A 27,363-nucleotide genomic window follows, 5' to 3' on the forward strand; every position below is an offset into this window, starting at 1 on the left:
ACTAGCTTGCACAGTGATCCTGCCCCTTTTCTGATAAAAAAGGGACAAAGGGGAAACCATCTTAAAACCAAATCCACTCCTACATATGAGGAAACTGTAGTTGCCTACCAGGCCCATACATCTCTACAGCCTTTTCTTGTTCCCCCATAAAACAAACATCTAGTTGTTTTCCACTTGCTGGCTCCCCTTTCCATATTCAAAAAGGCCTCATAGGCTGACAGGGGCCTTGTGCTCTGCAATGAATGGATTTGGTTCCTTGATCAAGTATGAAAGTTTCCTTTTATTTCCATCTCATGAAACACTTGTACAACAGTACAAGTGCCTTGACCAAAACCTTTCTTCTATCCTCTTTAAAAGGCAGTAGTTTATTTTCTTGTAGTGTTATTTAGATGACAGGGAAGGAAAGAGACAGGAGACTACCTCCAAACTATCTCAGAAGACATTAAATCAGGCACTTGAAATTTTAGTGAAAAAAGGCACTCAGACTGAAATTTTGACGTATTCAAAGTGAACACAGAACTCACAGAAACTATATAGCAGCAAAGAGAAATTCTATCTTCCAGTGCAAGAGCCAGCAAAATCACAGGCTGCTCAGCGAACGATCAGCTCTTATGCTAAGCTGCTCACGTGAGGGCTTGTGAGTCCGAGGCCTTAAACAACTACAAGCTGCTTTGGTTCACCAGGTTCTCCAGGAGCCCATGAGGGCATCAACACGTTCTACAAGCACAGAGGATGACACTAAAGCTTTTCATTCCTGCAAAGTAAGTACTGATCAGACAGCAGCATGTGGAGCTTTGAGTTGTGACCAGTTTGAAGCAGAACCTTAGGGCCAAAGGCTGGCACGGTCTCACTGCCGCGTTACTCAGTTTCCAAAACTGTGACTTCCGACTAGAACTAGAGACAGATGGACACTCGACTGTTGTGCTGCATATGACACCGTATTATTAATGGATGACACTATGTAAGTAATATCCAAGTACAAGAGCCAGGCCTGTAATTCTCCCTCATTTTTAGTAATCTCCAGCAATCAAATAACTGAACTTGTCCACCTGGAGCTTGTGTCTGATGTGACATCAGCGTGGATGGCCTGAGGGGTCAGTACCCTGTGCTGACAGCTCAGCAGGGACGGCTCCACTAGCACAGAAATGTTCAGGACAGGGTGGTTGTGCATGAAGGACACGGTGTTAGTGCACCAAGGACAGTGTGTCAGTGCACCAAGGACACGGGGTCAGTGCACCAAGGACAGGGTGTCAGTGCACCAAGGACAGGGTGGTTGTGCGTGAAGGACACGGTGTTAGTGCACCAAGGACAGTGTGTCAGTGCACCAAGGACACGGGGTCAGTGCACCAAGGACAGAACGGAGGCAGCAAGACCACACAGCTCATAGAAAAATGGGACCATCAGAGAGGAGGAGCGAATTACTAGAATAAAATATGAGAAAAATGGAAGAAAAACTACTTGTTAAAACCAAATCTGGTGTAGGAGAAGGCTCTGGATCAGGAATTAAACCCCGCATTTGCATCAAGCATAAGATCTGTACTGTCATTTTGACACCACTGTGCTCTGTTCCTCTTGCAGCAACTACCGGCCAAGGCCAAGGGCAGACGTGTCTCAGACCGATCTTTGCAAGACCCCCACCAGTGCCCGCTCCGTTCCGGACCGCTCCCCGCCGGCGGGCGGCCGGGCCTCGCACAGCACCGGCGGTCCCCGGCCGAGGTGATGACTCTTTCCCTACTCGGGGCAGCTCCCTGCGGGCCGCCCCCGCTCCCGGCCTGCGCGCACGCCGCTGCTCCGCACCCCTCCCACCGCAGGCAGCACCCCCACCCGGCTCTGCCCCCCGCCCGCTGTCCCGGGGCGGTGTCCGCAGCTCTCTTTCCCCGCCCCACGCCGCTTTACGACAGCCGGTGGCGGCTTTGCGGCCGGTCCCGGTGCCGTAAGGCGAGCCGGGGCGCTCCGCGAGCAGGGCCCGGCGGTCGCCAGAGTGCGGTCGGGGCGGCCATGGTGAGTGCGGGCGGGCCCGGCCCGGCGGGTCTCGCCGTAGGAGCCGGGGGCCGCTTGTGTACGGGCCGGCGGCTCCCAGGCCTTTCCCCGGGCCGAGGAGCGCGGCTCGTCCTTGGCCCTGCCCGGCTGCCCTGGGCCGCGCGGGGCGGGCGCTGCCTGCACAGGCCGCGGCGGGGCCGCAGTCTCCCACCCTGGCCCCGGTGCCCCCCGCCGGTAAAGCGGGGTCTCCCTCGCCCCGCACAGCTGGGGCTTCCCGCCCGACCCCCACCCCGCTGCCGGCAGCACCTGCGCTGCTTGGGCCGTGTCCCTGGGGGCACTCGGGGCAGCGTTGCCAAAGTAAATCCTCTTCTGGCTGCCTTTGCCCGTTCACGTTGTTTTCTACATATATACCAGTCCGACCCGCTGTAGAGATGGCCGGGTGAGCTTTTTTCCTTTTCCTTTGGTGAACAAGTACTTTATGTCTTCCCTGTGCAGGCCAGTACAATGGTGGCGGTTGGTCTGACCATAGCGGCAGCTGGATTCGCAGGTTTGTAGATGATGGGAGGACACTGAACACCCAGTTGTACTTATCGTTGCCTGCTTCAGTACTGATGAATGTTAAGGGAGTTCAGTAGCTGAAACAGGACATGCTTTTGGGAGCGCCTAAATTGAGAAACGTAGCTCTATTTAAAGAGCGAAATTCTAACTTTTTAAATGTCCCTTAAAAGTTTATTCCATGTTCTAATCCACAAGTTGCCAGTTGCACTGAATTGCTAAAGCTTTATGAAACTTTATACTTTCCTTGTTCAACACTGTTTTCTTTAAGGTCGCTATGCACTAAAAGCTATGAAGCAAATGGAGCCACAAGTAAAACAAGCACTTCAGAGTCTATCAAAACCTGTAAGTTTCTGTTTTATCTCTAGCCTCTTTTTATTTAAAAGTTTACATGTTGAAATAACCACAGACAATTGTATAGCACAGTTGTATTTTCTTGTAATACTAAACACAATTTTGTCAGTAATAGAATTAATCTTGATGATTCTGATGGTGGTTGACTAATAGTGAATTTATTTTGGCAAGTTCCAGTAGTCATTTAAGTGGTACTCTATTTCAGCTGTATTTCATATTACAAGTGCAAAAGAAACTTTGCAGTATTACAGACTAAAAGCTCAGCAGCTACTAAAGCAATGAGTTGTTTTAACTGATAAAAGTAAAAATTAGTGTCTTTTAAAGTAACATGTTTTCTCTTTCAGGGTTTCAGTGGTTATTACAGAGGTGGATTTGAACCCAAAATGACTAAACGAGAAGCAGCTTTAATACTAGGAGTGAGGTAATAGGAAATTTTTTAGAAATTAAAGGTAAAAAAGGAGGGTATGGTGTTATGTAGTTGCTGTCCTGGTTTGAAAAGGACTTAATTCTCTGTGCTTAAGACTGTCCCATGTCCAGCTTCCCCTGGGGATGTCAGTGCCAAGGTGGGAAGTAAGAAGCAGCCTTTCAGGATTTTCTGTATTTATTTGGGATTCTTTGCTGCATGTCGGCTTGCTTAAAATTCACTCTGGTTGGACTTCCATACATCTGCAAATCCCTCGCACATTCAAAAGCCACATGAATACGCCATTGAAAAGAAACCTTGGTGTTTACTTGGTGTAGGGAGCACAGCTGTGGTGTTTGCTTGTGGTTCCTGTCACTGCTGGTGAGTTTCAGGTAGATGCAGTGTGAGGGTGCTGCAAACCCACTCGTTGCAGGTGGAGTCAATTCATCATTTTTAGAGAATCTTAGGTATGAGTTTGGCAGCTGTTCCTGCTAATCCTTAAAGAGACTTAAGACCAAATACAAAAGTTTACCTAGTAAGATACAGAAAAAGAACCATTCCTGTTTGAAGACAGCTTCCAACTGTGAAGTTTGTATACAAACAGGTTTGGTATTGGGGTTTTTTGTTGTTTGTTTGTTTTAAATAAATCAAGAGCAAATTTTATTTGATTTTTTCCTCCAGCCTTTAAGAAGTTGTCCCAGTAAAAATGTTACAACATAACTCTGTTTTCAGTTGTGTGAATGTCCCCTGCCATATCGCACTGCTGTAGCACGTCATCTTCAACATAAAGAATTTTGGAAAAACCTTAGAAAGCCTCTCCAGGATTTACCTGCTACACATCAGTAATAGGAAAAGAAAAACATACATGTAACCAAAGAGTTTATGGATAAGGAAGAGCGCTTGCTTGTTCTAAGACGTCTTCTAAAGATCCAGGGGTTTTATGAGGTTTCCTTAAGTCAGTTTTTCTCTCTCTTTTAAAGCCCTACAGCAAACAGAAGTAAAATACGAGAAGCTCACAGACGCATCATGCTTCTGAATCATCCAGATAAAGGCAAGTAAATTAAGTCATATTAATGAATATATGTTTTTAACACAGATTAATACAACTGTGTAGGGAAGAAGTGTACCTCAGCTACCAAAAAGAAAACCCCCAAAACAACAACAAAAAGACCAGAGTATATTTGTGTCCTTGATGTAACATGTGAATTTGGGTTCATTTGAATGCATTCGGAGATCACCATAAATGGCTGGTATTGAGCCTTCTGTGTCTGTTGAAGACACTAAATTATGAAATATTTCTGTTGGTGGTACTCTGAACGCTCAGAATCTAGTTATGCTTAAAATTAATAACTTCAGGTATCTATGCCTGTTATAACTTCTATTTACTTCAGTGAGTCAGAATCATGTGTTAGTGCTTGGCATTTAACTCTTTAATCCTCATTTAAAAGGTAAATACGGCGTCCTTTAAAGCGGCTGTTGAACTTTATTTACTTTTATCCACCAAAATCCAAAATATTTGCATATGCCTTTCATAGATAATATCTAGCAGAAGTTAATGTGAAAATTAATGAATATATGCAGAACCTAAAAGACTGCTAGGTGCATTTCACCTGTTTTATGTGACCTCAATCAGTTAAATTAAGCTTCAAGTAAAGAGAGTAATTCTAGTACTAATATATGATACACGTGCTACAAATACAGCCTACAGACCTTTGCACCTCATGGTCAGTTACAGTTTCAGTGCGTTTGCATTGTTGATTCTGTTTCATTATCTTTGTAAATCATTGGTATGTCATGCTTAAAAACTGAGCCAGTCCATTGCCACAGCAGCAGTTCGGATGCTGGCCCTGAACTAGGGGGAAGGTCTGTCTGCAGGCTTGTTAGCTTCACACTGCTGTATTCACAACAAACTCTGTGCTAAGTCATTAGCGACCGATTCATTTACAACTGATAAAACTGGAGGAAAAAACCCACTCCAATCAACTAAGAGCATCTGAACAGGAATGAGTTGCCTGCACATTCACCTGCTGCAGTGAATGTATGTGTAAGTTTACATGGCTTCAGTCATAATGCAGTTTGTTCTTTAATTTGAATTACTTTCAAACTATACTGTTTTTTTTTTTTCCTGTGTACTGCGGCATTAACAACACAGAAAGAAAATACTGTTTTTCATCTGACGTGACATGAGGTTATCTTTATTCTAGGTGGTTCTCCATATGTAGCAGCCAAAATCAATGAAGCTAAAGATTTACTGGAAGACCAAGCTAAAAAATGAAAGAGAGAGAAGCCTGGAGGGTTTGTCCATGCAAATGATTATTTTTGATAAATGGCTTAAGAAAAGTTCTAATGTCAGTCTTTGACTTAATACAAATGAAGCTGGAAATATGAATCCAGGGAGGTACTTCCCTCCCCGCTCACTTCTTAGGCACTTTTTGGGGAAATGTGTGAGGGAGCAGGGCATAAATCTTTTCTTCATAGCTGTTCTTTATTAAGCAGGAAAATCTGCCACTCAGAAGTATTTTCAGTGTAAAAGACTAATAACTTGGTTTGGCCAATGCATGTTAGCAGGTACAGGTAGACTTACATGCTGTTACCTAATTTTTGTTAAACTAGCTATGTTTAAAGTTAATGCTGCTGTTCTTTCATATGCCAAAGGTAGCACGATGAATTGTTTTGGGGGGGATGGAAAGAAATCAAGAGGATTTATTTGACAGCAAGAACTGGGACAGATGTGTTTTTGTCTCTGACTGAAGAAATAAAGTATAGGAAACAACGTACTCCGTTGTCTTCGCCTTGTGAAGAACAAGGTTGGTTGAGCTGTTACTGATGGGTCTGGAATGTCTGGGATTTTTAGTAACTTTCAATTTTTAATTCATTTTATAGAATTTAATAAATTCCAAATTTGTAATTTAAATATTGTAACTTTATACATTATTTTACGCTATGAAGTTAGAACTCACATAATAAGGTTTGCATTTATAGTCATTAGGGAAGAGGAACTCTTACACAGACCACTGAAGATACCTGAGCTGGATTTATTGTGCTGCATGAAGCCTCGCACACCCCAGCAGTGTCCTTGTAAGTATGTGAATTGGGGCCAGAGAGTTTGCACATTTCTAGCCAGATGCAGTTTTTTCCCTGCCAAATACTGACTTTCCAAATGTAACTTCCCCCCCCCCCCCCCTTCCCCATTTTCCAAATTTTCTCCACTCTGGTGGCTGCCTTATCAGTTGAGATACTTGTGCACACTTCAGAGTTCTAACATTTTAACTGTTTGCTGTCCAGGAGGGAGCACTGTCAATGGGTGTCAACAGTTAAGTCATATTACAAACTGCACATCTCCTTAAATGAAATACATACCAGAGCCAGCCATACAGCTCTGCTGGAGCTGTATCAGGTAGAGCAGCTGCAGTCACAGGTGGTTCCAGGGACTTGGTTTTGTCCTTGCTCACTTTTGATGAAATCAGGTAAGACCATTTTGTTTCTTTGAAGTCAGCACTACCAGTTTGCTCCAATTTCTTCCAAGATCTCCTTGCTACCCAGGTGTTTTTCTGTACCTGTGTTTTCTGCTTCATTGCTCATGTGCCTGAAAAGATGGGTTAGTGTGTCATGCTTCCAACTTCTCTATCAAAAACTACATCTGCATTAATTTCTATATATGTTAGTCAGGTTAAGCGATTCTCCAAGATAAGTCTGGCTTTAGACTTGGTAACTGATGTTTTATATCATCACCCTAAAGAATGGAAGGTTAGCATGTTAGAATTCTGACTCTTCCGAAAGAGTTAAAGGTTCAAGCTGCCTTGCAAGTGTTAGTGTTAACAGCCTGAAAAGCTTAAAGTCAATAGTAATTTAAATTTGATAGAAACAGTCAACAGATGGAAGATCAAAGTTTATTTTCTTTTACTACCAGCATACAAAAAAAACATATTGCACATCAAACAACCAAAACAAAAATAAAAATACTCTACTAAGGACTAACATATGTAGTTTATACAGAATAAACTTTCTGGAAATTGATCTTTTCAGTAGTTCAGGTTATGTCTTAATGGACATGACTAATTCAGCTTAGTGTTAACTAAAGCTATGTTTGATTTTTAAATACTGTACAGTTTAATAAATAAACCAAACAAAGCCTCAATGTAGAACAGTCACTGCCAATGTCACCCAGTATCCCTGCAGATTATGAGAATTTAACAAATGTATTCCAGTGGTCTGCAGATTTTTCCTCTACATACAGCATTTAAAAAACATGTATTAAAACAGACCAGTTTCCAGACTAAACTAATGGAGAAATTACATTTCAGTGCAAAATATTTTAGACTGCATTTCTTTCTAGTATTCCTCAGGTGAAGAAGTGGTTGCATATTATTAAAAATGTAACAAAAGCAGCTAATGCTTTCATAAAGAGTATTATGTTAGGGATCCCCCTCACATCTTTGCCATATTTTGAAAACAAAATAACATTTCCTATAGCCAGCAATTTTGTTTATTTAAATGTTACATATACTATCTCAAGGCACATCTGATGATATATTTATAACACAGTAGGTGTCAAAGTATGTTTAACATATGATTTTTTCAGGATCCCTCCCCTTTCTGTATTCCAAAATGGAGGAACTGAAAGTGCGGTGTCAAGACTGGCGATCCATATTCTATCTTTGGCAAGCTTATACAAGCACTATTTTAAATGTAATGTAAAAGAACTGTAAACTAGGAACTTCAGTTTATGAAACACCATTCAGCACTGCTTCTTCCTGATTATTCCCATCCTCTTGAACAGTAACTTTCTTCTCATCAGGACTGTGCTGTACTTTAGAAGGCTCATCCCCAGAAGTCGTAGCAGGACCATTCACTGCTTTTTCGGAAGGGCTGTTTTCATCAATCGCATCTTTTGCCTTGCAAAGCAGAAAGAGGATAATATTAAAAATTCTGTAAAAATATACAGAGTGCAATCTGAATTTCCCTCTGGCTCACACAGCGATTTTGCAAAAGGAAACCCCTCCTGTCTGTGTGTGCCCATATCCTGTCATTTAATGTTCTGTCACTTGCCTTGTCGTTTATACAGTATTTCTGTATCAGACACTTTGCAAGACATCATGTCAGACAGCACAACCCCAGCACAGCCAGACTGGTTTATTTCGCAATTTCTATTTCTCTGAGCCAACTGGGAAATTATCTGAAAAGCTGAATTTTACATCACTTTCAAAGTCTGTAGTAAGATTGGAGTTCATTACTCCTACAGCAATGGATCTTCCTTATTTTGCTGAACTCAGACATAACTTGTGGCAATAAGGTCAGTGTTACTCTAGAAGTAAAGGAATTCTGCTTTATTCAGTTCTGAATATTATTTTTTGTATGGAATGTCACTCTTATCCTTTAAGGAGAACAGATCTCAAATCTACCATCTTTAACAGTTTATAGAAGTCACTAAACGTGCTACCTAGTACCCTCTAGTGTCTTAAGGATTAATTCTCAAGACTCGTCCATGGATAATCTTCACTAATGTAGCATTACAAAATAGAGTGTAAGTGTAATATTTTAAAGGCATAAAGAGTTAATGTGAGCATTACACTGGCCAACGAAGCCTGCAATGACAGTCTACAAGTCAATGTCAGTTCTGCTTACTCTGGGCCATTTTTGCTTTTAATGAATTACTCTTTAACTCATGCATTTGTAGTCAAAGGAGGGCGATATAAATGAACCATTCCTTTACTGTTTGCTGCAAGGGAGGAGAAAAAAAGGACACATACATTAAAAAAAAATATGTATCTTCTTACCGTTTCTTTCTTGGTTTTGGCTAGTGTCTCCTTTGGAGGGTTTCTCTGTCTACTTTGAGATTCAGCTCGTGATATATAGTCAGCTACTGTTACTGTTCAAGGAAAAAAATTACAGTGATGCTCACATCAGAAGTCTAATTTAGCGTTAAGCTTCTACATCTTTTCTGTACAAGTTATGCTCTAACTGGGAGATATCTCACAAAAGGCCTTCACACTTACAGGTATCAACTACAGAGCAAGGATCAATTTACTTCTGCTAAATACAGTTTTCAGTAAAACGAGTGGATACATGATGATCTGAACGTGGAATCTTAAAGTTAATTAAATGGTAATTTTGGTCCAATTGTAAATTTTACTAGAAAACAAGGGCTTTCTGTTATGGGTTTGAAGGGATTAGACTGCAGGTTCTTTAAACTACAGCCTGTGTTTGTCATTGGGTTTCTACTACCTTGAGTAGTGAAGAATTTCACACAAATAGAATGAAGGTAAAATACGAAGAGAATTGGGGGGAGGTTGAGAGTATGGCATGACTTACAATAAAGCCGCATTCAAATCTTTGCTACTTCATGAAGCAACTGGTAGGGGAACTCGCCCTCCTCCTGGTATTCAAAGTGCAATCCCCAGTGAGCTCTGCCACGGGGGTGCACAGAGCCCTGGGGGTGCACAGAGCCCTGGGGGTGCACAGAGCCCTGGGGGTGCACAGAGCCCTGGGGGCCGCCACGGCTCTGCTCCTGGGGCTGCCCAGGGTTCTGACCTCTGCTCTTCTCCTGGAGCCTGGTTTTGTCTTATCCGGCCCTCTTGTAAGCACACCAACTGAGAGTCAGTTCTGTCTTCAGAATACATAGTACTACAGATTTAAATATACACTTGGCTCTTTGAGCTGAAACACATTAGAGTAGGCAAGCATTCTCTATCGAACAGGAGAGTCAATGATATTTAGTATATATCATGCATTCAGGTGAACTATTTTTCTGGGTTTAGCAGTGGTTGTGTGTGAAACCTACATAGGAATAGGAAGTATAGCACGGGAATTTTCTGTTAGAGGAACCTTACTTGTTACACATGGGTCCTTGCATAATTGTAAAGACAAGTGCGTTTCTGCACAAGGAGACTTATTTCTTTAAAATGAGGTTCTGTAGCCAACTCCTCTAATGTCAAGATGAAGCATATTTTATGCACAGTGTTAAGACACCCATTCTTAATATTAGGAACCCCAAATGTAGAGCAATGTAAATCAAATAATACAAGTAAATGACTGAAGGACACTGTTGGCACTGGGGGAGGGGTGGGAGCTCCTTCCATCTAAATTTCACTCACTACACACTTCGTATGTATTTATGAAGAGACTAAATTTTTAGAGCATTTTTCACAAGGACAGTATAACTACCTATCAATGCTCTTCCTGTTGCATTTAAAAATATTTATTAGGCAAACTGAAGATGAATCCCAAACAAAGACATCAGCAGGAAAAAACACCCAAGAAGTCTTGTTTGGGCAATTTTGTTTTGTTCTTAGAATACTTAGATTGAAAAGAAATACAGAAATACCACAGCTTTTGCAGAGATGACTAACATCTTTTGATGGTGAAATTAGCTGCTTTAGAAGTAAAAGCTGAAATCTTTTTTTTTTTACTTTTTCCACCAGTTTATAAATTCATATCACTGTTAGAAAACTACAATGTTCAGAAGCAATGAGTACCTTTGGTGTGGTGTTTTGGTTGGTGTTTTTTTGTTTGGTTGGTTTTGGTTTTTTGTAGTTCGTTTGTTTCAGGGGGAGGGGGAAGAGGTATCTTTGCCCAAGTTTCAATTAGTGTAACGCAAATGCTGTATGAGCACCACATATATAAGGAAGACAAATCTGAGTGCAATTTTGAGCCTGTCGATCCGGAAGACCTTCTGTTACTACCTTAACAGCACGTACGCACGAGCATGTTCTAAACAAGGCATTCTACTGAAAATCAGCTAGTTCACCTTTAACATTTCAAGTGTTAGTACACACAGAAGAAATGCAACAAGCCACAACAACAAAAGATTGGAAGCATGCAATTCCATTTCAATTCCAGCTCCTTCCCACCCCTCCACTTAGGGCCGGGCAGACCCCGGAGCTCCCCCCGCCTGCCCGGCCAGCGCTCAGCTCCTGGGCCCGCGGCTGGAGGCTTGTGGCACATTCAATGCGAGCGCACGGATGCAAGTGAGTGCGGATCGTGAACCTTCACGTTTGTCCCGATCCTGGACCACGGAAGGCAACAGCTGTTTGGCTGCTGCCTTCAGTGAGAACAGGATCGGCAGTGTAACTCGTACGTCCAAGCAGAAAGTTAGACATTATAAATTAGTTTCATTAGGCAGATTAAGAACTTTTAGAAGTTCTCCTAGAAGAAGAAATGCCTTTCATCTTTATCCAGTAGTCTTATTAGTCATTGAGTAACCTTTTTGTATTATGCAGCTATATGTAAAACAGCAGACACAACATTCTCTCATGCTTTTGACCTGAGATGACCCCCAGCTCCACTCCAATTACCTGGCTGTCTATCTTCTGCCTGACCCCTGAAGCGACGCCTGCGGCTACGATTGCGTCGCTGGGGTTTTTTGTCACTATCATCTGCAATTGCAAAGTTTACCATGAACTATTTCTGATGATAAAAGAAATAAGTTCTTCAGCAGTTTCAGCATGGAGCATTTAAAATTGCTTCTGTTAAAGAGACAGGCTAAATAAGACAGGCTGAAAGATAAACAATTTTATACTGAAAGCATACACAATAATGCAGAAACTATATTTTACTTTTTTTTGCTCTTGGCTCATTAAAACATTTAGGCATATGCTTAATGACCTCAGATTTCATTTATTAAGTAAGTAACGATATGTCAAATTTTAGCCACATAACCAATGAAGTTTTTTTTCCTACATTATGAAGCAACATTATATTCTTGTCCCAGTGAGTACCAAGAGAATTTACTGAGGGAAAGTACTTAAGCAGAAGCTGGATAGAAACAAATTAACAGCTGCTTAAGTAGCTTTCCCACACTGAGACTGAGGTTAGCGAGGACAAACAGAAAGCTGCTCCAACAGCACCGTTTCCATGAAAACAGCAGTACCAATGGGAAACAACAAGTTAGTCTTTGGTGTCTCCATCAGACAGTTTTTACAAAAGAGACATACAAAAATACTAGTGGAGCTCAGTAAACAGGAGATTTCATGGCAGAGCCATGGAGGAATCTTTCATTAATCAGACAGCAGCCTTTCACAGAACGATTCGTCACTAACAAAAATGAACAACTTTCACTACACTTACATGGACAACACATTTTTTCCTCAGCTTGTTCTGGGACTGTCATCCCACTGTTTACATACCTAAACCATTCTCATTAACAGAAGCTGTATCAGACTCTGTCATTCCATCCATAAGAACAGCATCTTCATCGGTCCTTCGCCTGCGTGACCTCCTGCGCCGGTTGCTACTGTGGTGAGATTCACTCGCATCAGTATCCACCGTCTGGTCTGACTCTGTGTTATCAAGTAAGCTGTAAGGGTTGCTGTCCGGATCTTTAAGCACTAAACAAACAAAGAGTTTCCAACTAAGACACTGGAGTTACATATAATTTAATTTCCAGCCTGACTTACATCTGTGTTTGAAAGTTCCAAAATCTAAAGCAACCTTACAAAAAGGTGTAACACACAGAACTACAGTGTTGATGATTTCATACTGGTTCTGGTTCCCCTCTGACTCTAACCCAACAGTCAGTATTCTGCGGCACCACAATAGGCACTTGTGCTATTTCATCAAAAGATCTCCAAGGTAATATTTAGAGAACCTTTGCTCAAACCCACTAAATGTGTGAAATACACCTTCCAATTCAGAGCAGCATGGTGCTTCTGACACTACTGAAGTGCTGTGGATTAGCACAGTCAAATTCTGATAAAACATGAGATAACTTCAATTCTACACCACCTTCCCTCTTTCTAAACATAAGCTTAACTCAGAAGAGATCATGTCAAAGATTTATAACCTTTTATATCATTATTATGTGTGAGGAACGAAACGAAGATCATAGTGAAAGAGAACATAAACAGAAATCTAACAAAACAGTATACAACAAGGAATGGTAACACAACTCCACTGAAACCCCAGAGTAAAAATGGAGTACTGCAAAACAGTCAGAGGTTATACAGAAAATTGCCCGGAACAAAAACTAAATTCCAAATACATTTGAAACACAGTACCAGAGCTAATGGATGACTTGCCACCACGAGGTCCACCACGTCCACGGCCTCCAGAGACACTACGGCCTCGGCCTCCAGGACGTCGCCTGTTGTCACGCTGATGTCGGCTTTCTCTGTCATCTTCTCCTGCCAAGGACCAGTCACTAAGTTCATCTTTTCTCTCAGATTCTGTTTCAGAGGGATTAGAGAGCTCGGAGTTTGTACCTTGTACGAGAAGAAAAAGAAAACTGGAAATTAATATCAAATTTGGCATTATATTCTGGTTTCATATTCTCACAGAAGTCTTGCAATCAGCATGGCTGGCTGGTTATATATACACATTAAATACAAAAATTAAATAAATTCATTAATATATACATATAAAAGTACATAAATGTATGTATAATTACACACATACATATAAAAATACATGCGCATGTAAAATACAAATACAACATAAGTTACTAACACTTCTATGATTCTCAACCTAAATTTGTAATAACATAAGAAATAAGGGCTCAAAGATGACCAAACCTGTATTTTCTGGACACAGGTAAATGCCGGATCCTCCCTCTGTGTACACCCTGCAGGCATCTGCTGCAGTTTCCAGGCAACTTCTCTGAAATTCCCAAGGACAACTTTGCCACCTTAGAGCTGATGGCTGTTGCTAAGCAACCCCTTCCAGCTGTTGTGATGCTGCCCGAACCATTTAACTGTTTCTATTAAACAGTACCCACAACATCGCACCCTCTCTGAACTATCCAAATCCCCACTGCCTGTTACTACTTACAAATTCAACACCTACTGTTTTTTAAGCATCCAGGAACCCTCTCTAGTAACCACTCTGGAATAAAGGTAACCTGGATGATTCTAACATGCGATTCTTGTCATTTTGGGGAACACAACGTTTTCCAAATTCAATTCTGTGTGTATATAAGCAAACTGAAGAACATTCATTACTATTTAGTCGAACAATTCATTGAGAAATAGTAAAAAGCAAAGTTACAAACATCAGCATTATCACAGGAATCAGCCTGACCAACGTGGCACGATCCTGGCAGCTACGCGCAGGGAGAAACTGTCAAATCCCAAAGAACAACATGTGTGATTTTGTAACAGAAATGAGCTACACGTAGGTAATCGAGAGTAATTTACTGCATTGAATAAATAATTTTGGTTTTCCTCTGTTCACTGGGGCACCTATGCTTCCTTGTGAAATCATCTCTATTGACATGCAGACTGTCTCCATCCCGGGAGCTGCTGCTGAGCGCAGGGGGGATGTGCGCACCTCTCGGGAACTCAGTAGCAGTTCCCTGTTCATTTAAAAATACATCAGAACATCTCACTACATCTTAAACAAAACCAGTTAGTTCCTGACCCAATTAAAAAAAATAAAACAGGATTTTGTGCTGTCTCCGTTTTTAATTATATTGTTTAACTTTTCAAAAATACTTATAAATAGCTATGACCACAGACAAGTGTTTTTTCTTCTCCTCAGTCAAAACAGACAATGCTAATTCCAGATTTTATTTTTTACTTCAGGCTCTTGAAGAGTATATGTAGCTCTTTCTCTTTCCCAGCTTTGTATGCTTTAACTACTGCTGTTAAAGGATAAAATCCTACCAAAGTTCAGTTTGCTCATTCCTTCAATTTAGAACTTAACTTCAACGGGAATGTAAATCTAATTAGGTGCTTTGAGCTATGTAAAAAAAAAATGGCAATTCTACATTTTCAACCCTACATTTCACTCAACTACATGGAACACAAAGAAATTCCAGAGGCAGTTCTGGATTCAGAAGTGCAGATGCTCAGGAAAACTCACCGTAACCAGAGGTGTAATTGGGGCCCCTGCGGCCTCTCCCTCTGCCGCTGTAGGACCTGGAGCCCTGCACCGAGGACAGGGTGCTCTCGTCGGTCGTGTAACCCTTCTCTTTTTCAGGAGCTCTAGCGGAAGAAGGTCTGAAACCCATCCCGATCTGACGCAACTGTTCATCAATCTGGAGCCTCTCCAGTCTGAGTTGTTCTACCTCCTACATAGAAGAAAACAAAGAAAATTGCTGATAAAGAAGTGTTCTTCCCCCTCAAAGTCACCTTAAAAACCAGCACTCCTGTTGGAGAGTTAACACCACCTTGAAGGTGAACTGCAAGTAACAGAATTCAGCTGTGAGTTCTGCAATCTCCAAGTTTTGGAAGAAAGCTAAAACCTTTCTTTTGAATCACCAGCGGAAAGATTGTTTTTAAGGCTATTATTACCTTTCTTAATTACACTTCACCACGTTTTCTCTTCAAGTTTCAAAAAAAGCAAACTGACAAAGTAACATGATTCAAATGCACTTCTTATTTCTGTTAAGTCAACACCACAACTCCATACAAAGCCAACTAATCCAAATGGGTAAGTGTTCTAACACCACACAGTATCAGTGTGTTACTGTTAGAAATTCCATCCTACCACAACAGTATATTAACATCAGAACAACTGAACACTAACATAGACAAAAAAAGCGTGTGTTACTTCCCAAATGCACAGCATTGTTCTTTGCGGTCCAATCCTTTCCACACCAGCAGCACTAAGTACCCATGACAATGTATTTAAAGGCTGACACCAAATCTACGGGCAAGGGGTGGGTTCAAGGCACCAAATCCTAAATCACAATGCATGGTTATCGACTGCAAATCCCACGAAGTTGTACTCAAAAACTGTGTTACTTCAACCAAAGTTTCCTCTACAGATTATTTCTTCCGAAACGCACTTACCTTTAGATACGCGATGTGGTATTCTAAAAGAACTTGGACATTTCCAATGCTTTCTTTAGTACCAACAAATACAAATGGTACCATTCCCTATAAAAACAAAATGTCAGATCTTACTTTCAAGAAGAATGTTATAATCAAAACCATACTTTCTGATTAACTATTTAAAAAAACCACTTAAATTACAGAAGTGAGCTAAACAGCAAAGACAGTAACAGGGCCTTGGGCTGCAAAGATACGCTAGAAATAGCTCAGACCAGGGTAGGGAGGGGATTGCACATTCTAGACTTCAGGCTGCCCAGCTTTCCCAACAACCTGTTCTGGCGGTGGTGGTGACCTGACGTACAGCGTTTGTTTTACCCCCACAACACAACTGCTGTGTGTGTTTATCACAGTGGGCATGTAGAGCACCCACAGTTTACCAAGAAGTGTCCAGTGGTTAAACTGAACCAACTTTACAGGAAAAAACCCCCTTAGAAGAGTTTTATCTTATGTTCTCATATATTTAAAACACATGAACGCTATTAAGACTATCAGTCCCAAATAATTATGCAGCTAAAGTACATGTAGCACAAAGTACATATAGGACAGCAGCAGAAACCTTTCCTCATTTGTTTCATATATAATTTACTGCAAGACACCAGGCTGAAAAAGACTTAAAAACTACTCTCTCTATATCCACAGAGAAGTTATAAAACTGGTTTTGTTAGATAATCCACAAGCGTGTATCCTAGAAAACCACCCCAATCCCAGACCCCACAGTTCTGTAACGTGGCCATTGCCAGCACTGCAGGCTGGCCGTGGAAAAGGGGCACGCAGACCACAAAGGCTGCATTTATAAACTGTGATGATGCAGACGTGAAATAGTGACCCCATTCTGTAAGGTACCACTCTCACTCATTTGAGTCATGTCCCAGAAGTTGTCACTTTCTGCACATTTTCCTACATACATATTCTTTGTTAAAAGATTCAATTTAACTGTCTTCGAAAATAAAAACCGAATCATAGGAAGGAAGAATAAAGTACTTACATCTTCACGGGGCAGTTTATTTTCATTGTCTCCTTCAATTCTCACCCTGACGACTCCAGACTTGTCTACAATCTCCTGAATCACTTTTCCATTTTTTCCAATAACTTTTCCTTCAGAGGGCAAGAACGGTTTATTTCGCAACAGCATGCAAAATATTTTAACAGGTTTCTTCATATTTCAAGTTATGTGTAACATAATTGTAACAATCACCTGACTCTCCTTTACAGTTCACTTTTTTCAAGGTTTTCTCCTACTTCACAGAACTACAAAAAACCCTAAGAAAAGCCCACATTGTGCCAGCAGAGGTGAAAACTTCCCAAATCAAACTGTACATGTGCATACAATGACAAGTATTGATGAAAATCACCACTACGCAGAAGTTTCACATAGACCCTAAAAGTGAAATGGCACAAACATGAGTACTACCCGTACTCCCTATATTACCTTTAAAGTATTTATTTTGAGGTCATGTGTGGGATCTAAACCAAAATGTTCTTTAGAAACTGTATGTTTAAATCTCAAAATAAGTGATTCCTTTGCTCCCTTACGAATAGATTTCAGCTCTTCCTTGACCTAAAGTCATGTGAAAACATTTCTTCATTCCAGCTACAGCTACCTGGCACTTCAAAATATTTATGAGTAAAGGAAGGCAGAACCTCTGAAAGAAAAGGGTATAACAGCCAAAAGTGGGAGAGAAAATTCCAAAAGGACCGTTCTTTACAGCAGATATCACCATGATAGAAAGTGCAAAAAGCATTTTAAATGGTTTCCTTTCATCAACAGTTCAAATAGCTCAGAAGTGGTTTTTTGTGTGTTTTTTGTCTTAAACCCACGCTACAGCTAATCATTCTGTATGCCTACAATTTCATTTAGCAGTGATCATGTTACTACTACTACAACAATGAACAACATTATAAATATTCTATGGATATCTATGGACAATCATTAGCCAGTATTTGGGAAAAAGTCCTCAGTCCAAGGAGCCCCAATGGCCAAAACCAGTTCAGCAGGTGGCTCTTGGTACAGAAAGCAGCACCCTGGGCATAACGCGGTACCTTCAACTTGAGTCACTAACGATCACTGTAGTACTTTTAACTTGGCTGTCTTCCTAAAGTGTGGTGAAATATGTCTGCTTATATATATGATTTGGGCAAGATGTCTGCTTTTATCATAAATTGGTATTGTAACTATTTAAAAGCAGCGTTTTCAGGTAAATGCATTGCTATGACAAGTTACATGATTCCTACATGGGTGCTATTCACATTAGTTAGAATGTTACCCAAATTCGCAATTTGTAAAAATTTCTATTTAGCCACATTCCTTGGTTCAGCCAGGTTTGCTGAATGAGATCATACAAAAAAGTGTTCATGAACAAATTCACAATTCATTTGCTGAATGTTAAAACAAGCTTTAACATTTGGTAGATGAGAGAATCATCAAGTCGCATCAGATTCATAATTTGCAGAGGTCTTATTAAAAAAAAAAAGAAACTAACAAGATGCTACACCTTAGAACCATTTCAGTTGGGGGAGACCCTCAGGATCATCGAGTCCAACCATAACCTGACTCCAGCACTAAACCATGTCCTTAGGAACCTCGTCTATGTGCATTTTAAACCCCTCCAGGGATGGTGACTCCACCACTGCCCTGGGCAGCCTGTTCCAATGCCTGACAACCCTTTCTGTGAAGAATTTTTTCCTAATATCCAATCTAACCCCAAGTTTAAGTTTCAGCAGTTATTACATACCAACAAGATTTCTGGGAACTTGAATAAAATCCTCCACGAATTCCAAGTAACTTCTGGCCTTTTTTACTGCATCGGCAGTCTGGAAATTAATTGGAAAAAGAAAAGGTTTGTGATTGTAAGATGTTGAAAATAAAACTTTGTAGCAACAGCTGCAAGCCTGCCAAACAACCTTATTTTCAAAAAGAGAAGAATAGAGACAAGATTAATCTAGTTTTGAAGTATATGCTAAAGAAATAATTGAGTAAAACACCCAGAAACAAAATTCAGTAGCATAGCATCAGTAATGAATAAGGCAACTTCTTCTCCAAAATCAAGACACAATTTTCAAATCTATAATCCATTAAATAATAATCAATATAACAATTATCACAAAGATTCGGTACTTAAAATAAATAAATTTCTAAGTGATCCTACCAGCATTCACAGAAACTTCAGCTTATATGAATTCGATGTTAAAAAACCTTTAGATCATGGATCTCATCTCACCTGACACTGCAGTGTATTAGTTATATGACTATTATTAGATGAACAAGCCATAAACCAATAGTTTAGTCTCTGCCTTTTCCTCTGAACTTCTTCAGAAGCACCCAGTTCTTCTCAACAGAAACCGTGCTATCATTGATACTGTCAGCAATGTTAACTTATTTTGTCATTTTTAATGCCATTTTTAATGTATAATATGGCATTACATTTCCAAGAGGGTCACATGTGGAAAAATGGTGAAGCAGAAAATTAATTTTAGGCTCGTTTGTCTCCTGACAGTAACTGAAGATTATGTCACCACATGTCCAAGGTTGAGGAGCAACCTCTGCACAGAACTTTCCAGGCTCACTGTAAGCGGTGAGTGGCTTTGCAGCCCCTTCCATAGAAAGGTGTGCTGATGTTTCGGAACAGCCTCAATAAAACAGCTCTTAGGCTTTCTCTCCTCTATGAAATTGCTGTTTTCTTACTCAGTAATCAAAACAATAGAAAGAAAACAAAAAAATCAGCCACAGAACTTTTGTTGCAACAGACAGATCCACTTTGCATGCAAGTCTTAATACCAAGTTCTGTTTGCAAACACAAGTTAACCCCCTGTGAACGAATGGTGCCAGAAGGACAGCATTAGCCGCTGCTGTAGGTCTGCGCAGGCTCCCAGGGCTCGGCCGCCCCACGGCTCTCGGCAGGACAAGGGCACACGGGGCTCTGCAGGAGGGACAGGGGATTCCACGGAGCAACACCACAGCAGGGAAGCCCAGGAGCCAACAGACACAGCACACCGAGCCTGCTTAGAACTAGTGCAGGTAGGAAGTTTTCTGTTTGCTCTACAAAAGGTTTAGTACTTCTGCTTGTTGCCTGTCTTATGTTTGACAGAAAACTAAGCCTGAACAACAGGCGCCTTCAGGGAAACTCTCTCCTGTAACTGCAAATTACACTAATGCAACCTGAACCCTCAAGTCACCACTAAAATGGTTTACTGCACAAAGGAATCTGTCCTGATCACACCACCTCTGCAGTAGAACAAATATTACATGCAAGGCATTCTCCTTCCAGAATGCTGGTTTCTGGCCACAGTTCACCTGCAATGTTTTCCAAGATAGGATAGCAGCATTGGTTAATAGGGAAAACTCTTACGAATGGTCTCTTCAAGCTTTATTATTAAATGACAGAAACTAACTGAAAGTCAATCAAGGCTATACAGAGGCTGGAACGAGGAAAAAAAAAGCTTCAAATTAGCAACAGCTGAAGTGTAGAATTGAAGGAGTAACAGCATCTAGTCAGTAATGACAGCTTTTGAGCAGAGTTTCCATTTCACACTAATGCCTCAGCCCTTACAATGTCATTTTCCAGGCAACACATGAACTAAGAGCACCACCAGCTCCTGCAGCTTGCAGTGAAACTAGGGAAGCCCTAGAATAACAAAAAAAACCACAAAAAAACCCTCTGCTTCTGGCAGAGATCACAATGATAGCATGAGAAACATGGGCAAACTGGATTTCAAGATAATGAAAAGCAATAGAGCGTGGAAAGCAGATGAACAGAAGTCATCCTAAGGAGCAGAGGCTACGCTGCATACTCAGGGCAGCTGCTAAAATGATAAGAATCTCAACAACTTTTCACCTTCAATGAACTCTACAAGTAGGACACAGCTGAAGAGTTCACACGTCCTGCCGCAGAGGTACATTTATCAATTCTTTCCTGAATAAAGATGAAGGAACAGTGATGGCTTTCACAGAGTCAGGATGAGAAAACAAACGACTGCCAGGACCAGTTCTCCAGAGCACCCATCCACATATCTACACTTGGCCACAAGCACTCAGGATTTTTGCCTCAGTACAACCTGTGTGACTCATTCACAGCCCAACAGGAGAGCATCTAAAGCTGACTTGGACAATGTGTTCTCAGTTCCCTGCAGTCAGCAATTCAGAAAAGAAAAATAATTTCTCTCTAAATATCAGTGTGCATGTGGATTAAACACCTCAAAGAATCCCAGCCTCTAGTAACTACCTTTCCAACTTTGAAAGTCTACATGTCCACTCGAGCTTTGGTTACTTCACTCAGTAGTCCATATAATCAAGACACGACCAGGTTACCTGAAGAGCCTTTAATAGAAAGATTAAATACAGGGTATTTTTCTAAACTCAGAATTATACCTTTTGCAGCAGGAGAGCTGTTGTTTGATATTGTTATTCAGAACCATATGGCTGCAGATTTGAGGGACAATGTTTTGTACCACAGTCACCAACACAGATCTAGTGGCTACAGGCTGGTGGAGTGAGCTCCTGTTACAAATGGTGGATGTGTCTCAGGAGCCTCAAACAAGGTTTCAAAAGTCTCCAAAGTCCTTCCCTTAATGCAAAAAAACCCCACCCAAAACCTCTAGGCATCATTTGAAAAGCCTTACTCCATGTAGACAAAAGACAAAGCCCTCCTAAGTCATGGCAGGGAACAACGCTTTTTCCATTGTGATTCAAGTCTTTTTTCAAGAAATAAAAGGCATGTTACTATCCTGAGCGATGAAAGTGCCAAAGGGAAAATGAGTTTTAAGAAGTAACCATCTCCTGAATCGTTCTACCCAAAGGAACAGTTCTCGTGCAGTTAAATATATTTAAAAATATGGTATAAGAGAGAAGCACAAGCATTAAGAACTGCTTAAGAACTGAACCCAGATGCTAGCACTGAAGGCCTAAGAGAAGCTTTTCTGTTAAGGCTCTCCCTCTCTGGGGAAGCACAAGATTCCAGAAGTACGGACAGCCACTCACTGTCCAAGCTCTGAAGTTCAAGTACTGTGGTGTCCGTAACAGGTATCACAAGCAACAGGTCAGGCAGAAGGGGAAGGGTCTTGGAATCAAAGTGGTCTTGACCAGACAAGGGAAAAGCATGAACACCATGCCATACAGTTTAGCTTCCTTCTAATCATATAGCATTCCAATATTCCTTAAAATTTATCTCCCTTTCCTCAAAGATTCTGGCCCTGAACAACAGTGAACTTTTATTTGTATGCAGAACTTTGCTACGGGAGCCCCTCAGGCCCTGGCCACAATGCCAAGGACACTGGATCACTCCTCCCACACATCTCAGCCTAAAATTGCCCGCGCACTCGGCCATCAGGGGCCCGTCTGCTGCCAAGGTCAGCTGAAAAGAGGCAAAAAGAGTAGACAAGTTTACCCAGACACTGAAGCCCTTGTCACGTGGAACACTGAGGGTGCCTGGCTTTTTTAGAAGCAGCTATCACTTCCAGGAAGGACAAGGCTGGAAGTGTCCAAAGGCATTTTTATTCAGGGGCATCTGGTATGTATAATCATTGCTGTGCACTACTGTAAGAGGCTGGTGACAGTCATAACCTTTCCACAAGTTTCAGCTTCATATCATTCATGTTAAAGAGACTGAAACTGGAATACACTATACTGCATTTAAGCTTGTCCGATTCTTCTTTGTGAACTGTGAGACGTGATTTACTGGTAGCACAGGGTCAAAGAAGGATCTGTTGCCACCCTGATACTCGGGAAGTATTTAAGGTTTCCAAAAAAAAAAATACAGAACTTCAGAGCAGTGAAGAATACAGAAGTTTGCCCTCCCCCTCGGCAATAACAACTTCATCTGACCCTTAGGATCACTCCTGACATGCATGGAGTATAATTCAAGATCACAGATTCCTCAAACAGTGGACAACCAAGGATTTCTAAAAGGGTCCAAACCAGAGACTCAGGTGTTAGTGGCACCTGTAGAGTGGGTAACATGGGATTAAACCCCTCAGGAAGTGTTCTGACAGGGCCCTGGAGGCAGCGGCATCTTTTTCACTACTCTTCTGCCTCCTAAACAGATCCTCGTTTTGATCCAAGGACCAACTACAACTCAAGGCACTTGTGAGATTTAAAGCACACCAGGTAGGAGTCACACAAATAGAATCAATTTGTGGCAAAACAGTATTATTTTGCCAAAGCCAGCATTATATTGCCAAAATAGAAGGGTGACAAGCAGTAGATATAGGCTTTAACATGTTTGGCTAGGTCAGAGGAACACATACCACACAGCAAAACACATAAAGGGGGGGAAGGGGAGAACCATCAAGAACAGCACGTACAGTCTGAAGGAAAAATAATCTGTGATCAAGTAAAATAGCAGCAAATGGTACTTCTCGCAGGCTGACTGAGATGTACAGCGCAGTTACAGAATTTTTGCATTGGCACATAGAGCGATTAGGACAGAACACGTTTCAAATCCATGCAGTACAAGCTGCCGTAGTGTGAACAGGCATATAGACACTCAGACAACTACTCAGCTATTTCTAGTTCTTACTTCTGAGTACAGCTCTCACCACTCCAAAAAACAGATACAGAGCGGAATACTCGGACTGCTACAAAGTTTCCCTCTTACCTCTCCGTAGATTCTGAAAGTACCGGTATCCTCCTCAAGTTCAATGGCAGTAACTCCTGGAACCTTTCTGGCCTGTTGTATGTTACTGCCGTGCGTTCCTATAGCAAGTCCCATTAAATCTTCTCTGACTACAAACTCCTCATGAAATGCTGCAGCAAGCTGCTTTGTGCACTGAAGGGAAAACAAAGTAAGACTCGTTCACATGCACTCAATGTAACTTACAGCTACATGCTCAGTTTCAAGCAAGAATTACAAGCTATAGCTTACTTCCAAGTGTTTTGTAGCTTCTTCATTTCTTGACATAAGCATAAGTTTGGTACGAATGCTGCGCAAATGCATGTCACTCAGTATGTTCACCCTCTTCACTGCTGCTTCACTGGCAGACTACGAAAGAGAAGATGAAGGTTCATTTTTTAAGCAGATCTACATCTAAAGGATAAACCATGGACCTATTTAAACTAAATCACAAACATCATCTAAATTTCTAGTACTTACACGGACATTCTTCTTCCTCAAAACAAAGCATGAGGAATTCGGAACCACCTCTGCAAACCAACAGTTTTCTGTTCTCACTCACAGCATATTTTACACTAAAGATTGCGCTGCTGGATATGCACAGTAACTCTTTCCCCTTGATGTTCCTCAGACAAACAAATATCATTCTACCATATACATACTTGTCACTCACTGTCTGAATGGCAAAGCTAAGGAAATAAGCAGGGTAGCACAATCCTGGAAAGTGAGGTTCAAGCAGATAATATTAACAGATCTGTAACAAGAAACTAATGCCGGGCAAAGTCTAAGTAATAAGTGAAAACCGCCACAGAAGAATCTAGGTGAACAATTCCTTCATGGCTCTGTTGAACTGGTGCAAGTTCTTCATGTGGAAAGCCAGCTGTGGTAATTTAGTGTGATACAGTACGGGGGGGAATCTACCGCTCCAGAGTGCAGTAAGCTGGAGTCAGCTTGGAGCCATCCACACCAATCACTGAAACAGCACTCAGTTGTGCATAACAAAAATCGTAACAACGAGAGTGAAAGCTGCTCCCAAACTCAGGCTGTATTCAGTGCAGTACTTGTAGCCCCTCCAGAAAGCCGACCCCCAAGGGTAAAATTTAAGGACACCTACTCAGATCTCTCACAATTTACACAGCTTGACAAGTTAAACCATGTTCCATACGAATATACAGCTGGCTATACACTTCCCACAAATAATATACTGAAATGTCATACAGTATTTACACAGAAATAATTACTCACCAGTATTATTAGTTGAGCAGTTTCAGCATGATAAAAAATTCGACATGCTCCCACAGCTTTCTTGAAATCTTTATGTGCATTTTCATTAGCACACCTAAGGAGACAAAGTGATTGTTACTGCAACAAGCTGTATCAGAACATTTAATGCCATGATCAGAACCAACAATGTTTCAGTAGTTTGTGGCAAAGACTGTTCAGAAACTAGAAAATTCCCATTCTTTGTAACACGGTTCCAGGGCTTGCTTCCCTGAGGACTGAGCGCCATGAGGGTTATTTGGAAAGTCTCAGCACCAGAGGGGCCCACTTGAGCCATCACCTGTACAGGCCAAACTCAGAACCTGAAGGTCCCATCTCAGAATTTGTCCTCACCCCAGCAGCTCAGCAGAGATCCCCGCCAGTAGTTTCTAAACCAGCTACTGCAGCCACAGCCACCCTTCAAGGCTCTTCCTGGACCTCTAAACAGGCCTCTAAAACATAAGCCAAGCGTTTTCTTCCCCTCAAAATACAGTAAACGCCTCATTGAAGTGTGCAGAGCTACTCACGCGTCTCTCAGATCTTCAGGAACATCCACTGTGCACTTGAAAAAGGTGTTCTTTTTCACAGTTTTGTTTTGATTCACAGGTCGGAGTCGTTCGTAAGTGACAATTTCATTGTAAGTGGCATCACAAGCAGCGTATTCAATGACATAAAACTATGGAAGAATTTTTTTAAAATGGTAAATTCAGTAAGGGACAACAAAGACATAGTACCATTACCAGCATCAACAACAAAGTACAAAATACTTGTGTGTATATATATATACACACATGGGTTGCTTGTGAATGTCACCTTTGCTTTGAGGAAAAAAAAATGAATACAGAACTGTGTTAAAGACTGTGCAAAGAAACCAAAATTGAACAGTGAGTTTTTCTAAGGGGGGTCAGTTCAACGAAACAACTAATTTGACAATGCTATATAAAAATACCAAACAGCTGAGAATGAAAAGGTTTCTTTTTCTGTCACAACTACTAGAAAATTGAGAATTGATAAAAATGCATTTAAATTCAGAATTAATTTTTTCCTTTTACTACTTTTTTGGAAATGCACAGCATTGCAAAGTAACTGATACTACAACTCCAAATTTCTGTGACATGCAAGAGAAGCAGGTTAGCCCCAAATGATGAACTCTACCTTTTAAATCAGTTTGTCTCCTTTTCTCTGATTTTCTTAACAATCTGTTCATCCGCAAGGATCAAGGCACAGAATCTTCCTTTGATAACTTTTAGCACCACCTCACCCTCATAGAGCTCAACAGCAGGTACTATTTTTTGACAGTTTTCAAACAATATCAGAAATTGACAATTTTCTTGTCTCAACCCCATTTACTTTGGTTTTAGGAATCTAATACTGTAGAAACCTCAAAACACAAGACCCTTCCTAGTACAAAGTTAAACTCTCTTGCTGTCATTTCACAAAATAAAGCTTTAGAATGTATAGAGTGTCTGATAGTCTCATTATAGCTCTATACACTTAAGTGTCTGTCACTTTTTTGTATTCGTAGTACTGAATTCACAGTTTTTCCATCACAAAGACTGTTCGTTTTTTCCGTACTTAACATAACAGCATGAAAACAGGAGGTTTTAAAATGATTTACCTCTCCTTTCATCATTCGAACTTTTGCCAGCCACCAGCCACAAGGTTCTTGGTCATTTGCTCTAGAATACACCTGAAAATGAAAGTATTATAGTAAGAAACACTGAAAGCACAGACAGACACAAGTCACTTGTGTGCACGTACAATGAAGAAAGAACATCCCAGGTTTTCTAATTTTCACTAGAATGGAACAGTGTGCTACTTGAAAGTAATTTTTGGATAAATTAGCCAGGCATATGATTCGTGTACAAATTTTTATTATTTTGCACTGCAAGGATTGTGAAATTTGCTTTTCATACATTATTGACAATTCAACATAAATTTCTAAAGGAAGATAAAACCTTGGCTCAATGCTTATTCGGGGCAATTCCTCACTAAATTCAAACACTGTCTTCACACTGAAAGTTCACACACAGAAGTAACTCCACAATTAATATTTTTGTTTTGTCCTTGGCTTACTTGATATACCCAGAAGTACTGAAATGAACCAAATCATCGTATGATGACATATGCCAAATTTAACAAACACCACCAAGTTAATGCAAGATCAGATACAGAAGAGATGATTTCTGAAACTTTCATTTTTCCTCATCTTCTGCAAGTTCCATTTACTCCGCATACACTTTTGACAGCCCAAAGTCATTTGCATGCACACTAAACAAGCAATTTTGCAATAGCAAGCAGGTAGAAAATAACCCTTCACATTTAACCTCTAACAACGCCTACAAATAGTATGTATTTCAAAGAAAACAGCAGAAAAACACAGCACCTGTACTACATTGTTTCTTAGATTACAATACCATTGTAGTTTGGGGCTAGT

General features: G+C 40.9%; 2 protein-coding genes across 4 annotated transcripts in view; one reads left to right on the forward strand and one right to left on the reverse strand.

Moving 5' to 3' along the window:
- The first annotated feature begins 1,894 nt into the window (after positions 1-1,894).
- On the forward strand, positions 1,895-6,206 carry DNAJC19 (DnaJ heat shock protein family (Hsp40) member C19). 2 transcript variants are annotated; one of them, XM_082057189.1, is made up of 6 exons: positions 1,895-2,001; positions 2,476-2,527; positions 2,807-2,880; positions 3,234-3,310; positions 4,273-4,343; positions 5,497-6,206. In XM_082057189.1, the coding sequence occupies exons 1-6, from the start codon at positions 1,999-2,001 to the stop codon at positions 5,565-5,567; spliced, it is 348 nt and encodes a 115-aa protein (XP_081913315.1). In that variant the 5' UTR covers positions 1,895-1,998; the 3' UTR covers positions 5,568-6,206. The 2 variants fall into 2 exon arrangements, with proteins under 2 accessions (XP_081913315.1, XP_081913316.1); XM_082057190.1 differs by lacking the exon at positions 2,476-2,527 and having other exon boundaries at positions 1,927-2,001.
- A 957-nt stretch (positions 6,207-7,163) lies between these two features.
- The window catches only part of FXR1 (FMR1 autosomal homolog 1), a 34,309-nt gene continuing 14,109 nt past the window's right edge, over positions 7,164-27,363 (reverse strand). The window contains exons 4-17 of one of the 2 annotated variants that reach the window (XM_082057187.1): positions 26,545-26,616; positions 25,454-25,602; positions 24,912-25,005; positions 23,919-24,035; positions 23,652-23,822; positions 18,795-18,873; positions 17,048-17,157; positions 16,021-16,107; positions 15,089-15,296; positions 13,288-13,491; positions 12,418-12,618; positions 11,587-11,667; positions 9,070-9,161; positions 7,164-8,187 (exon numbers count right to left, since the gene is read on the reverse strand). In XM_082057187.1, the coding sequence (XP_081913313.1) occupies positions 8,017-8,187; positions 9,070-9,161; positions 11,587-11,667; positions 12,418-12,618; positions 13,288-13,491; positions 15,089-15,296; positions 16,021-16,107; positions 17,048-17,157; positions 18,795-18,873; positions 23,652-23,822; positions 23,919-24,035; positions 24,912-25,005; positions 25,454-25,602; positions 26,545-26,616 (1,836 nt within the window). In that variant the 3' untranslated portion in view covers positions 7,164-8,016. The remainder of the gene's footprint in view (positions 8,188-9,069; positions 9,162-11,586; positions 11,668-12,417; positions 12,619-13,287; positions 13,492-15,088; positions 15,297-16,020; positions 16,108-17,047; positions 17,158-18,794; positions 18,874-23,651; positions 23,823-23,918; positions 24,036-24,911; positions 25,006-25,453; positions 25,603-26,544; positions 26,617-27,363) is intronic. The other variant, XM_082057188.1, reaches the window with a different exon arrangement.

This window comes from Streptopelia decaocto (genome assembly GCF_964273445.1).
Source record: "Streptopelia decaocto genome assembly, chromosome: 6".
NCBI classification, from domain to species: Eukaryota; Metazoa; Chordata; class Aves; order Columbiformes; family Columbidae; genus Streptopelia; species Streptopelia decaocto.